At 40.2% G+C, this 15,422-nt stretch overlaps 1 protein-coding gene across 1 annotated transcript in view; it reads right to left on the bottom strand.

Moving 5' to 3' along the window:
• The window catches only part of LOC102193326 (copine-8), a 104,888-nt gene that overhangs the window by 33,385 nt on the left and 56,081 nt on the right, over positions 1-15,422 (bottom strand). The window contains exons 7-11 of the mRNA XM_005725098.1: positions 11,202-11,265; positions 10,160-10,263; positions 8,545-8,649; positions 4,564-4,605; positions 1,747-1,822 (exon numbers count right to left, since the gene is read on the bottom strand). Of these exons, the coding sequence (XP_005725155.1) occupies positions 1,747-1,822; positions 4,564-4,605; positions 8,545-8,649; positions 10,160-10,263; positions 11,202-11,265 (391 nt within the window). The remainder of the gene's footprint in view (positions 1-1,746; positions 1,823-4,563; positions 4,606-8,544; positions 8,650-10,159; positions 10,264-11,201; positions 11,266-15,422) is intronic.

The following is a 15,422-nucleotide window of genomic DNA, read 5'->3' as shown; positions in this document are numbered from 1 at the left end:
CAGGCAGAATGGAAAGGAGTTTCGGCTTAGTTTTGGTTCACTCTGCCAGGAGATATTATTATTTTATTATTATTATTTACACTTTTCAAATTTTTCAAGCAAGTAATTTCCCCAATTATTTCTCCACATAATATATGTGGCCATATGGTTCAGTACTTTCTATGTGAGTACCAAACAATCTCAGTCCTCCTATTTTATTGCAAAGATATTTTTCGATATTTGCTGTTGAATTGCCTCTCAGTATTACTCAGGATGAAAGGCTGCAGTTGTAATAGAAACTTTTGTGTTTGGCAGCATCCAACAGTAAATTATGGTCAGAAGTTATCTTGTTTAGGTGTAGGCTATTAGCTTTATGACTACAGGATGAACTTTGATATGTGTTTACAAAGAAAAGGCTTTTAACAGTGGGTTTATAAAGCACGTAAGTTAATGTAAACTGTAAAACTCACTAGAAGATTCAGCTCCTGGTCTACTCTATCTTTCTGCTCTTTCTTGAATTTTACACTAGCTTTGTAACTGACTATATATCATAAATGTCAGTAACATTTCCAGTTCCTAATCCTTCATATTGTGTATGCAGTAAAATGAAGATTGCCCTTACAGTTAGACAAACAGAAACTCGATGCTTATTGTTTTGATCTGCTATTAGTTCTTAACGCCTCAAGTCAAAGCGCCTTGTTTTTACTTACTTACTTACTTTTAAAGACATTCGCTCTATTATAATTGAACCAACCAACAAAACTTGCATTTTCAACTTTGGTGAGTGAAATTTTGCTTTTTTATTTGAATGTTTGCACTAATTAAACAGTATCTGTGCACCTTGCTAACCATGATAGCTAGCATTAGCTCATAAATTAGCACTTCACCCTCTCATCTCAATGTCATTTCAACAGCACAAATATAGTGATAGATATAATGCTGAACTTAAGGCGATATATACCATCTACTGCAAAGTTCATGCTATCAGCAACAACATCAACTGTATCTGTGAAAACCTGTAGCTTCAAATTACTGGCTTTATTAAAACTGGCTTGGAGTCAGTCCCTTCTTCATTTTTCCCCTTACACTTACGATACATTTTGACTTCAGTGAAAGCCAAATTCAGAAAACACAATTGTACTCTTTCAGTGTATTGACTGAGGCTGCAGTTCCTCTGGAACTGATGGGGACTGTGTACACCTACGACTGCTTTAGTCTATCCTTTCAAAATTGTCACTTAAAAGTCTGGTAACTAGATCTGCTCAAAGGAAGATTCAGCTTGTTTTAACATTCAATATCCTGTGTTTGAGACAGCTGGCATTATTACTGTGAAATCATTCATGTTCACTAGACTAAAATTTTAGTAATGGCTAAGATTATATAAATGCTTAAGCTAACATAGTGTAACTAATGTTATATCTTGTAGAACCATTAGTAGGATACTTGGTAGCCATTCCTGTTACCAAAATAGAACGTTGACACTTTCTGTTCTGTACAGTTGTTTCTCTTTTTTACTGTTTACATTATTTAAAGTTCAGTGTATTTTTTGCAGTACAAAATTGTGCATTGAGAATGCTGTAAATGTCCTTGGATTGGAACTAATTACATTTTTGGTATCATGACATCACACACAGGTTAAACTTCAGCAGAAAGGTTCCAGACAAAAAAACCCAAAACACACTGTAAAACCTGTACACTGGTCTCCATAGGAGCTTCAGCTTTGAATTTAAATACACTAACATTCCTATACATGCAGGAAAAACTCACCTCATAGACGTTGAACTGGCTCTGTCCTCTGGATAGTTCTCTGTAGCTGGTGCTAAATTCTCCAATAAAGTCATGACTACAAACAGAAATGAAGAAGAAAGGAGACAAGAAAGAGAGCTTGAGGAAAAACGTCAATCTTGTCAATTAATTTTAATGTAATTTTTCTAGTTTCTAATCCAGAGATCATTAAAAAGCCAAAAAACCTAAAAAAAAAAAAAAAAAAAAGGCAAAAGAAGTTGTCGTCTTGTGATTTAACAAGATTCCATTTTATGTTTGAAGTTTTTAAATCAACATGAAATGATAAGAATCCCAGAAAAAAAACAACATCATATACACCTCAGAGCAACAATTAGGAGGTTTGTTGTTACGGAGGATTAAAGCAGGATTAAAACACTGTCATGGACAAAAATCACTGCCAGCATTTCTTCCCCACTGAGAAAGATACACCAACACACTATGGCTCAGATTAGGAGTGACACTGAATAGATTCCAAAGTACAAAGAATAGAGAAATAACTAACTGTTAAACTACAGCTTGACAAATTTTGCTGCGTTTTCTTTCTGTCTGAATGCCAGCAGCCAAAATCCAGACTCATAATTAAGCAGTCAATCGCTGACGATCGTGTACTCAGCTTTCTTACCTACTGAAAACATAGACTTCTGTTAATTATGTGTGACTTAGGGATTAACTGGGTGCAGGAAGCTGACATGTTGAATGTTAATGCAATCAAGACACAAAGTAATAAGGAGAGGCACTGCTGTCTGTTTATCAGTGATTGCTAGCGCTGAGGTTATCAGCGCATATCAGATTAATATCTGTACAATAAGCCCTGAAAGCCTTACAGTCACACTCAGCAGTTCTGGAAAACCATCCTGAAAAATGTAAAAATGCAGAGCTTTAACAGTTATTACTTTGATCTTTTCTGTCTTGTTCCTGATCAACTGCTTGTGCAGAACACCTTATTAGATATTGATTTGTACACCACCTTTACACCAATTAAGCTAATCTGAGCCCAGTTAATCACCTTAGACGACCATATTAAAATGCTCAGCTTAACAGAAGAAATAAACAAGCTTGCAGCTTGAGAAGGAATCAAAAGCTATAGCTATTTTCTACAGTGGCCCTGAGAGGCCAAACGGACTGCAACTTAAGAAAACACCAGCAATAAGAAAAATGCTGCAAAAGCAAACAAAACACAACGGAAATAGGAAAAAGCACAGGGAAGTGTTTCTGGGGAGACAATAACCCGACGGACCAGTTGCAGGAACCAAAATATGGTAGTCGTGTTTTATCATGATTCATTTATTACTGATAACGGATTTTTAGGCTAATAGTTAAGCTAACACGCTTACCTTTCATTTTTTCTTTCCGATAGTCTCTCCACTTCTTTTAAGTGTCTCCCGATGCAATTCTTAACATATTTTGGTTCCTGCAACTGGTCCGTCGGGTTATTGTCTCCCCAGAAACACTTCCCTTGTGCTTTTGGAAATCAGTTTTTTCCTATTTCCGTTGTGTTTTGTGGGCTTTTGCAGCATCCATTAGGGACATCCAACTTAGACCATCTGCAGTCACTCTCAGACCGACTGGCAAATGTTTGCAAATAATTAAGAACAATAATTAACAGAAAGCAAAAGATAGCAGACTGACTCCAGCTTATTGCCATTTTATCGCATTTTATCACTTCGAAAATAGCAACTGGCTGTGAGTGGCTGCAGACCTGTTGCTATTTTCAAAGCAACGATTTCAAAGGAAAAATGATTGACGTTCACTGCAAAATGTAACAATAAATGTGGTCATCTCGTGGTCTCCAACCACTGTTGTCTCTAGTATGATTGTTGCCATGGTACAGGGTCGTGTGCCCCAGTGTTTGAGTTTTAGCGTATTTTGTTATTAATTTGTGTTCTAGTTTCAGTTTAGTTTATCTAATTTCTACGATGCCTACGTTGCTGTTCTAGTCGTTTGTTTGTGGATCGTTTTGGGTCTTCTCCCCTGTTCTAAGTCTCCCTGTTTTGTGTGTCTACCTGTCATGTTTCATGTCTCTGTGGTTCTTGTTGTCAAGTTCGTGGCATGTCTGCGTCTTGTCATGTTTCCTGTTTATTTTTAAAGTCTTGTTTCCATGTTCTATGTGCTTAGTTTATGTTCATTCTTGTCAGCTGTTTCCTCATGTGTCTCCACTTCCCTGATCTCCTCATTTGTATATTTAAGTCCTCTTTCTTCCTGTGTTCAGTGTCACGTTGTCGGTGTAACCTTCCCAGTTATGTCTCGTCATAGTCGTCACAGTTTTCACGGTTCTCATAGTCACAGTCATAGACTTAGTCTTCAGTGTCATAGCTTAATCACTGTTTCATAGTCTTGTACAGTAATTAGTATCATAGGTTTTCATAGTGTGTTTTCCAGTTTAGTTGTCTTCCCTGCACTCGTCTTAGCTTTTGTTTTGCCTTCTGACATCAGCTATAAAAGGCTCGGTTTTTGTTTAAAGTTCGGTCCCATCTCCTCGCCTGTGTCTGCTCTTGGGTCCACCTCACTCACACTCCACACGTGACAATTGTAGCATTACACAACTACATATCCCTGAAAAAAATTCAGTCCAACAGGCCTTGAAGTTTGTACCATTTGAAAATGTTCATGTAATATAAACAGCAAACATACATGTCCGTAAATCTGATTTTAAAAGCAATAGCAGCAGCACAGGAATGCCAGCATTTATTATTTTAGCTGTAGAGTATTTACACCTTACGTGAGCTGAGTGAAGTGAGCTTCTGGAGCCTGTAATGTAAAAGCTTACATGACAGATGACTTATTACGATAAGTATTTACCTGCCGTCTCTGTCCCAGTCGTACACCTCGATCTTGATTGTTCTGTTAGGGGAGGAGCAGATTAGAATCAGGTTAACAAAACAACTTTTTCTGCTGGTGTGCAGCTAAATTTTATACTCCTGGAGGCATTAAAATGCTTATTTGCACCATGCAACATATTTAAAAAGTAAGACACAATGTTGCAAAATGATGAAGTACACCGAGACCAGAAGAATGCCAATTTCTTTCTTCGATGTCATGGAGCTTTTAGTGGAAGCAGATCCATTCTGCAGCTTATCTTTATTCCAACACACTGTTTGCCTGTCACTGTACACCTCATCTCCAAATACATCTATTTTCTGCATCCTATTGTAGCTTATGAGGAAGCTGGTAGAAAAATAAATAAAAACAGAACAGTCTGCAGGAGGCAGATAATGCTGCGCTATCATGCCATCAACTAATATCTGCAATATGAGGGTTATTTCTGCCTGATAAAAGGGAGTGACACATGGAGGGTGTGTGTGTGTGTGTGTGTGGTGGGGCATAGAACAAACAGCAAATTAAAACAGAGGAAGCAAAAAACACTCTGCTGGAGAGAATGAGTACTCATATAATCCCAGTCGATTAAGGCTGTTGTTTTCACAGTGAAAAGCAGTTTGGGAGCACGCATGCTGTACCACTTTCTAAACTTGCAGTATCTAATTGGAAATCAAAGCCAAAGCTGCACTTTTTCCATCCTTTTTATCTCCCAGTATGAGAAAGAGTGGAAATGCAAACCATCATTAATGGGCCTTAGAGCTGCTTAGTGAGACAGATGGACATTAAAGGAAAGAAAGCTGTAAAGATAAGGAGTGGGAATGGGCTGTCTGATAATGATGAGCACTCTGATGATGAGTGTGTTTCCTGGCTGGCGTAACGTTGTCTCCTGGAGAGGTACAAGTATGTGCTGATCTGTCTGGCATAAATGTATTTTCATGTGTTTATATAGGCGGGTGTCTTATTAAGTCGGTGTTGTGCCACAGCTCAGCAGGAAACATCCTGTCACGGTGAGCTTTGATGATGTGATGAGAAACTGACAGCAGTTTCACAGCCTCAATGTACATGTTTGTGTGTGTGTGTGTGTGCTTGAGTGAGAGTGAGCAAGTGATTGCAGGCCGACCACAGCATCTATGCACAGACAGACACAGTTCCCTATTGTTTGCCAGCCTGAGCTCCCCGTTATCTATTTTCCCAGACTGTAGAAACACACACTCGACTCCTGCGTGTCTGTGTTTCTGTGTGCGAGTCCACTGAGCTTCCTGACTCTTCTATTGATAAGGCACGCTGTGTCTCACCTCATCCAGTAAGCTTACTGGACCAAACTTCAGATCGATGCTGCTGTCTGTTAGTTTAGCTATGTTAAACCCTGTTGTGTGCCCTTTTCCCACACAGCTGCTGTCGACGCAGGAGACGGGACTCACATGGCTGTCATAAGAGAGGCACACATTTTTATCTGCTTTAATCTGCTTTCTCACTTGGACTTCTGCTGAGATGTAAAGTAAAACAGATGTTGCACAACAAATAATTACACATAGCGATGTTTCTTTAAGATATTCGAGGATATTATGCAAAAATGTGTCAGCTTTGTCTTTATGCCTAAATTGTAAAACTTCTAAAGGGGACCTATAATGTTCCTCCTTATATTCGGGCATATATTTACTACTAATATGGTGTAGATATTAGTGGGCAGCACGGTGACACGGTCGGGGTCTTTCTGTGTGGAGTTTGCATGTTCTCCCCGTGTTTGCGTGGGTTCTCCCCGGGTACTCTGGCTTCCTCCCACAGTCCAAAGACATGCAGTTAATGGGGGTAGGTTAATTGATCAATCTAAATTGCCCATAGTTGTGCATTTGGGAGTGAATGTGAGTGCGAATGGTTGTCTGTCTCTCCCTGCGACAGACTGGCGGCCCATCCAGAGTGTACCCCGCCTCTCGCCCTATGACAGTTGGGACAGGCTCCAGCGCCCCCCGCGACCCTGAAAAGGATAAGCGGAAGCGGATGGATGGATGGATGGATATTAGTAGTTCAGGGTGCTGCAAATGCTCAGTTTCAGTTTTTCTCCTCTTGGCTGTGCATGAGTTTGGTGAGAAAGATTTCCCTAACATGCTCATCTTTGGCAAAGTTCACAATTTCTTAAAGAAAGCTGAATGAAATGCTGGGTAGCCTTTTAAGAAGAGGACTTAAAACAGCTTGTTTAAAGATTCAGAGGCCTTGAGACCCACTAGTCCTCTAGAGAAAAATGTATCTCCAACTGGTGGGTGAGTAGTTGCTGGCTGTCACCAACAGGGTGATTGCTGTGATGATCCCAGTTGTTGCTTTAGTTGCTTACAAATTGCCACAGTCACCCAAGCTTTATATAGAAGACACCGTCAGCAAAGTGATAGTTACAAAATCTGAAGCAAAGCAGAAAATGAGACATTTTACCTTCAAAGCAAAAGCTTTGCTTTACTACTATAGTTTTAAAGCTTTCATTGCACTGATGATTCACCTGGTGACTCCAAATGCAATCAAAGTAATCCCCTGAAAGTTTTCGGTGCATCACTGTAAACCACTTTGTGACCAATTTCACACTAGCCGCTGACAGCAACCTCCAGCAATGCACACTTTTCCCTAAAATCAGTGTTTATCAGCAGATCACTGACATTTCTCTAAGCCTGCATCCTGTGGCTTTAGCGGCTGCCAGCAATTATTCACCGACTGATCAGGAAATACACATTTTCCTCTAATGACTTTGCTTTTTCTGGTGGTTGTAGAAATGGTTTATATGATATTCTAGCTGAGATTCAGATGTTTCTGTGGATGCTACACACGTCGAGACTTATATTTCTGACCTTGTGTTATAACTGATTAATTGCGATCTCGTCCCTTTTGCCCCCGGTACTGGGGTGCTTAACTAATTAAACTGTTTTATCGCCAGTTTTTTTGCAAAGAAATCTAAAGAAAAAAACAAACATCAGTTTCTAAATCAATGGAAAAAACAATAAGATCAGATATTTTGTAACATATAGTGTGTGTGAGTGTGTGTGGGGACTGAATTGTACAAACTAAATGCTGGGGGCAGACAATGAAGAAATGCTGCTCTCTGGATCTTTGCTTCACTTAATCCTGGTATGACAAAACCATTTCTAGCAGTCTGTTGCTTGTGCATTGACCCCACTAAACTAAATATAAACCCGACCACCAGAAAATAATATGTTCTTTCTTCCAAAGCGACTATGAAGCATATTTCTAAAAGCATTGTTTGGATGACACATCAGTCACAGGCTTCATTTAGAAGTCAAACCGCTACGCTGCTTTCAAATGTATAAACATGCACCGACTTTGATGAAGTAATCTTACTATAAAACATGACAGCCAAACACTTTTCCAGAGGAAAACTAAATCATGCATCTACACTCATCAACTTTTCCCTCCTGCTGAAACTGACAAATGTAATATTTAAGCTTGGCAGCTGCAAACAGTATCATGCATTATTCATTCGCACTGTACTCAATTTAACAAATGCTAATTTCCTTGCAAAATACAGTAAATATATTTTCACTGTCACATTTATTTACATCAATTTCAGGATTATTTCCAAAACATGGCTTACAGTAAGAGACCTCACAAATTAATCATAATGAAAACGCTCTATGATGGGCAGCTTCTGTGATTTAAAATGAACCCTAATAAAAAAGTGACACAATAATTGACGCTAATTAACCCCTATAGATAATATTGTTCTAAAATAAGCAGATGGGAGAGAAAGTAAGGCACAGACACCCATGTAATGTTTTAGCGCTACGCCGCCTGAAGAGGCCATCAGACACTGAAATCATCAGAGGTGTATGTATTACTGAAAATGGCATTTTTGAGTGCCTTTCGTACTGAAAAGAACTCCCCTGGATGATTCAGATGGCCGTCTTGGTCGCTGCATTGTACTTAACCTGCCATAATAGCTGCTGTCTAAAAAAAGAGACATACCTGTCATAATCACCGTTGCAAAGAGCTCGAACAGGGATTTTAAAAGCCTGCCAAACAGGGTTCAGTGTATTCTTCACCACCTCTGTCTTATGGCAGATGGTAAACCTGCAGAGACAACAAGGAGGAGAGGCAGTGAGGAAAGTGCAACACTGTAAAGCCAAAACAGCTTAATGGTGTTTGTCCGAGTAGTATTTCCTGGCTTTGGTTTACTGCTGCTATCACTGCTAGACCAATAAGCTCTATTCCTTACTACATATATAACGGAAGTACCAAGATAAAGAAAACGGATAACAAGAAGACTGATTTCCATTATTCTGCTAATTTATTTACACTGGTGTCATTTCAGCTCAGCGGGAGAGTCATTACAGGTTACCAGATAGTGCTGTCATTTACGGTCATGCTACTTTTTCCTTTTTTTGCTCTCGGGCTCACTTTGAGCTCACCTGCACACATCTCACATGTGAAGTGGAGCTGACAAGACGCAGGTGAAGTGAGGATAACATTAATCGAGTGGATGACCTGTTATGTTGAGAGCAAGCGAGAGGCAGAAAAACGGAGAAGGAGGAGGTTTGCAGTTAGTTTGCAGAAACACTAAGAAAAGCTGCTGGCGTTGCAGCCACCGAGTCCCTCCACACTGTTCTTGGCTTCCTCCACGCTACGGTAGCTCTCCCTCTAGCAGCTGGGGCGCTGCTGCAAAAGTGTGGCGAGCACAGAACTGAGATGTATAGATCAGCCCCATTGTAACTGACTGTCCCAATTTACCTTGTCAGACGGGGCATCTCTATCTCCAAGATTTTGCACTAACTGGACGTCACATGTATTTCGTACATGTAAGTGAAATGTAGCACAGGGATGACTGTTGGAGTTTCCAAGTTTGTTGCTCAGAAACCCCAAAACAAAAACAAAACAATATAACATCATTTTATTCATTCTTATTGTGCTTTCGAGCATCTCTAGCTCCACCAGGGCAAGGCAGAGCACAGAAACAGCAGCAGGAGAAAGGAAAAGATGGATTAAAGAAATAAACATAAGCAGGAATAAAAACAAGAGTATTCAATTAAAGAGACATCCAGCTAATTTCCTGCCACTTTGAGTGGAAGAGTGTGCACGCTGCAGTACTTTCCTGATACTCAAACACACAGACATAAAGGGGGAAAAAAGCTAATTTCATTAGTCCCTCAGCTAGAAAGTGGACTTGGTATCTCCCACCCTCAGAGCAGAAGGTTTTATCTGACTTGTAACACACTGCAGGATGGAGAGGAGTGTTCATGGGGCGCTCTGGATTGAAAACACAAACAAAACGGATGTGCGCGCACACACACACACACACACACACACACACACACACACACACACACACACACACACACACACACACACACACAAAATCCTTATCCTATTGCTTCCAGATACACTCACATACATCTGTGCGCACGTTGCTCATGTTAGCGTCTCCACATGTCACTCACATAAATGCTTAAACAGGCAGGATGGCTTTTGATCTGAGACAAATCAATGAAAGCAATTTCCTTTGGATGCAGGGAAGGATTAAACCAGACCCGGAAGGGGAGAGGGAGCAAAGGGGGCGCGAAGCAATGAAGAGACGGGAACTCACGTGCCGTCCTCGTTGCTCCTGTAGAAGACCAGGAAGGGGTCGGATTTGCCAAAGAAATCCTTTTTGTCCAACTTGTTTCCACAGAACTGCATCATCACTGATTCCTAATGAGGAGAGAGTGAAAGGAATATATTAAGTCAGGGTGGAAGGCTGAATATTCTGATTGCAGCATCGTTTATAATACGGGTTTCCTCTCAATATGACTATGATAGCACAAAGTAACTGTAAAGAAAAATAAAAAGGTCTTACATGATGATAGACTGATCCAAAAACTGTATTACTTATTGTCTACAGTTGTGTTTTATTGAATCTGCTAACCTCGGTTCTCTATTTTGTGGGCTCGGGAACTGTATGAAACAGATATTCAAAGGGAGCTCGAGCCAGTTCAGCTTCTTGCCAACACTAAAAAGAGGTACGCCATTTTTCATGCAAAATTAAGACCGACATTCAAATAGCTGCTGTAACTGGGGAAGCATCATTACAAATTTTGGACCTGAAATCCATCCAATCGTGACTCATAAGGCTGAATCGAATAACCGTCATAATCCATTTAGCTTATTCTGCTAGCAGCAGAGCTAGCATACTATGAAGGAAACAAAGCGCACAGGGTCACACCTTTGAAGGAATGCTTCCTTTCACATTGTTGTGATGTCATAGTTTTGCAGCATGGAAAAAACCTGCTGATGTGGATAAAAAAAGGAGGGGAGGGGTTAATGTTACAGGGGTTTGGTTTTTGTGTGTCCATGGTGCTAAACCACGAGATCACAGCAAGGTGACTGGTCATCTGGTCGAACCTGGACCAACATTAATTATGATGACTCAGGAACAACACCGACACGGGGATATCGGACTGTGCCAGTATAAATTATTCAATCTCGGCAGATGGCAAAAGTCAAGTATTAGTATTATGTGGAAAAAGGAAAAAGTTGGTTTGGTAACTTTAATTTTCCATAGTGCCTTAAGCACTTGTACAAAGTGAAACATGCAGAGAAAACGGACACATGCAGCATTTAGCAAACAGAGGTAGAAGTCACTTTCTCACCCTGCAGTTGTTCAGCTCCTCAGCTTTCACAATAATGGTCCCGCATTTCTTCCCTGGAATGCCTCTGTTTATGATACAATACAGCAAAACATGAAATTACAGTCACCAACAGCGTATTTGTCATCACCACAGTATTTTGTCCACATGTATTCTTCCGCCTACACTTCAGGGTCAAATGACAAGTTGAAAAATACAGGAAGACGGCTCACGTTTCTTTACTCGAGCTGCCATCAGCTCAGGCGGTAGAGCAGGTCATCTACTGATCGGAAGGTTGGTGGTTCAATTCCTGGCTTCCCCTAGTCTATTAACCCCAAATTGCTCTCCGATGCATCCATCGGAGTATGAATGTGTGTGAATGTTACAGTACTTAGAACAATGTGCTTGTGCGAATGGGTGAATGGGCTTTGAGTGCTCAGAAGAGTAGAAAAGCGCTATATAAGAACCAGTCCATTACCATCAGAGCAGTCTATACAGTCGAAGAGCAGTCAGTGAACACATTTAGCTTGTTTGATAACAGTGGCACTGGTTTCTAGACATCCCGCATAAGGGTTCAGGCGGGACTGTGACCTTCTCACAGCAGGAAGGGGACTTGCATGTGTCTGAAACCACTCCCGTCCTGCACAGACACACGGTCAGTCGTATTTCTGTGTGTGAAAATGTGTCAGGTTTGTTTGCTTGCTCACTGTCAACCACAGGAGACAGACGGAGGGCTTCTTTTCTGAAAATGAACCCAGCCAGTGTTGAGATGTTTTTCTCTCATCGCAGTTGATTACACACTACGTATTGTTGCTACAAGTTTCCATGAAACACGCCTTATGTTTTATATTGTTACCAATATTTCCATCTATCTATCTATCTATCTATCTATCTATCTATCTATCTATCTATCTACCTACCTACCTACCTACCTACCTATCTGGGTCATGATGTAAGTAGTCGAACCCTTAGCGTGCCCTGGGTCTGCTTTGCAGCCTCCCAGCAAGACATGCTCGAAGACCCTCATCTGGGAGATCTCAGGAAGATATTCTACTGAATATTTTGATATTTTACTATTCTACTCAGATGCCAACTGACAATGATATGACAGGGTAACGTGTCATCATTGTAGTCTTTGCAGTTGCAATCACCCAGGACCAGTTTGCACTGGTTCACTATACATGGGGCAAATTCCACTGACAACATAGCTCATGGGATCATTCGGACACATAAAGGTCCTAAAGCACAACAAAGTAGCAAATCATAGAATCGAGTGATTAAATTTGATTAAGCAGACAAAGCTGTTTAATATCCGTGATTGTCACCTCTCAAATTCGCTGATATTCCTATGATGTAGTCCAGAAAATCAGGAATTTTAGATTTACAAGCAGAGCTGGGAGGAAAAACATCACTCGCATGTTTTATTACCTCATTTCCAAGATATACTGTTAGCAAAAAGGTGTTTGTGTTTCTGTGCTGTTTGTGTGCGAGTCCACACATGAATCAGCTTCTGCTCCTGGGAAGGGCACAGAAGCTGTAGCAAAGACTGGAAGGCGAGAATAGGTGATGCACGTCGGTGTGGGTGTTTAACGTGTAAGCGCTTTCTCTGCATTAGGTTTTCAAGGTGAAGTCACCATTTACTGTACCTCCTCCTCCTAAACAAATATGCTCTTTAAACAGTCCCACTGCACACACACACGAGCACGACCAAAAACTTTCAGTGTTCTCGATTTTGGCACTGAAAAAGTTGAACTACACCTACATTTATTTAAATATGTAACAAAATGTGGGCTGAGAAAAGGCGACACATGCAACATAAACAACATATTACCACCTAATCAAGCCAACGTAACCGATGCATTAGCAAACAGAGCACAACTCCCATTTATGTAGAGTTTTCTTTCTGATCCTGGCAAATGCAAGTCAATCATTTACTCTCCTCGAGCTCTGTGGACACCCACCCAGATCCTCATGGATTTGCGGTTACTTGCTCTGGACTGCTTATTATGTCAGGCAGCTTGTCGATAACTTTGAGTGTTAGCTGTTTGACGACCCTGGAAATGTAGTGTTAGATTATCAGCATTTGAAAGCTTTGCTGCACCTGGAAATGAGCGAGATGAGAGGAAAATTATGGTCTGTAAGATGCTAAAACTCTTTGAGGTTTGAGGGCTTCACGGAAAAACAAATAATAATATTATGGATAAATTCTTAATCATGAGGATTGCAGCAGAGAAATCTTCTGTTCTCCCTCGCTGATGTAGTAAAAGCACATTCTGCGTGCATGTGAGAAAGCGCAGGATGACATAATTTGACACAGATTTTGAAAGAACCTACATTTCTGACAAAGTGGAATGTGATGAGCTCCGCTACGAGACACTCACCTCGCTGGGAAAGACTCTCACAGTCATTAAGTCAGCTCAGAACTGGGGTCTAGGACTTCTGTGTGAATGTAATTCAAATAGTCCTTCTCTATTTCACTCTGGTCTCGTGCATAACGGGCCGAGAGTAAAACGTTTTACAAATGGGTTTATCGGATCCTGCAACCTCAGAGCCTATGGAACGCCATATGGTTGTTTCAGAGACTATAAAGCTTAAAAAAGAAAAAGAAATGTAAAATTAATATGTAGGTTTTCTTCTTTTTATCCAGACAGCACACAGAGGTGGGTCTACACAAGACTGAGAGGACTGTAACAACGAGGATAAGGCAGACAGAATGATAAAAATAGAGCCCTGATTCATCCAAATGCAACAAATTTAATAATGTTTGCCACTACAGTCTCTTTGGCTGCTTGGACACTGGCAGTGATTCTTAGGGGGAGTTTAAAAACGCTAAATTGTAGCCTAGCAGCCGTATGATGAAACACTAAACACAATCTAAATAGGCTTGTATGTAGTCCAAACACAAGAATTCCAATAAGGAAAAGCTGGGGAAAAACACATCTTTACAGATGACATTAGCATAGAGATGGAGTGATCAGGAAGGATTAGAGAAACAGGGGGAAAAAAATCAATAAAGCAATACTGATTTAAAACAACAGCCTGCTTAAAATCCCAGTAAAGCCTTCAGCTCGCAAATTTTAAGTATGATTCACACGCTTTACTGTTTTGTTTCCGCATGAGCGATGATGCGAAACATGTACAAAGTAGTGTCTTTGGATTGTTAACATCCTCTTGTAAATGACTGATATCTGAATGGCTGACTGCAATTATGGATGTCTGCTCAAGTACACATGAACAAATAGCACCAATGATACCCAAAGAGGACTTGAGACACTCTGATTTCAGCAAATCAGAAGCCACGGAAAGACCCACAGTGTTCCCACTCACACACCTGAGAAGGTTTTCAATGACTTACAGCTTACTCGCACCTAACGAACAACACAGCCAAGAAAACTGCATTTCCATATTTCCACTTGACTTTGCACCCCTTAATCTAATTTTCAGTGGTTTCAGAATAACATTTAACAGCTCTCAAGTTCCAGATATCCAAAGTAATTACTTCATTTACATAGACTTCCTGCTCTTTGTGCTACGGTTCGACAGTGGCAGCATGAAACAATAAAAGCAGAGCAGGGGGTTGTTGGCAAATTGGACATAAAAGAAGAGCTGAGCTAATTAAAAATGTTGAGCTGTGTGGGTTCCAGTCAACTACAAAATAGAGCATCATCAACCTTCATCAGCACCTCTGTTAAATCATTTGCTGGCTTTAAATAATGATTCAGCTTCAGTACACAAGTCCCATTATTTTAGGCTATTTCATAATGACACATTAGTACTTTGCAAAGAGGAAAAGCAGGATTTGATATACAAATACTCACAGCATAGCTACAGATTTAACTTTAAAAAACATGCCTGTATCTATAAAGTGTTAAACTAGCACTACACAATAACTGTACACGAGTACATCTTACTACAATGATTATAGTAATGTAACTACTATATAAAATGCAAGTGTCCCTGATTATCAACATATATACATATAGCGCTCAAATCCTTGCAAATCATATATGTACATATATTATGTGTAGTCGCAGATTTTAAAACCAGTCGCGACATTACGTGTACGTTAGGTTTATGCATACGTTGTTGTAAATACGTTTTGCTCAACTACAGGGCTGCCAAAAGTTAATAATACAGGTATACAGTATATAAATGTAATAAAACACTCGGCCTGAGCAGTTATTTACATGATTATTTGATTTAATGTACGTAAGTGATCACTGGTGACCACTAGTGGTGTGAAAA

Source organism: Pundamilia nyererei, unplaced genomic scaffold (assembly GCF_000239375.1).
Source record: "Pundamilia nyererei isolate P.nyererei 1_Seehausen unplaced genomic scaffold, PunNye1.0 scaffold00014, whole genome shotgun sequence".
Classification (NCBI taxonomy): Eukaryota; Metazoa; Chordata; class Actinopteri; order Cichliformes; family Cichlidae; genus Pundamilia; species Pundamilia nyererei.
The sequence above is the reverse complement of the archived record's forward strand: the minus strand, read 5'-3'. Positions and strand labels throughout refer to the sequence as shown.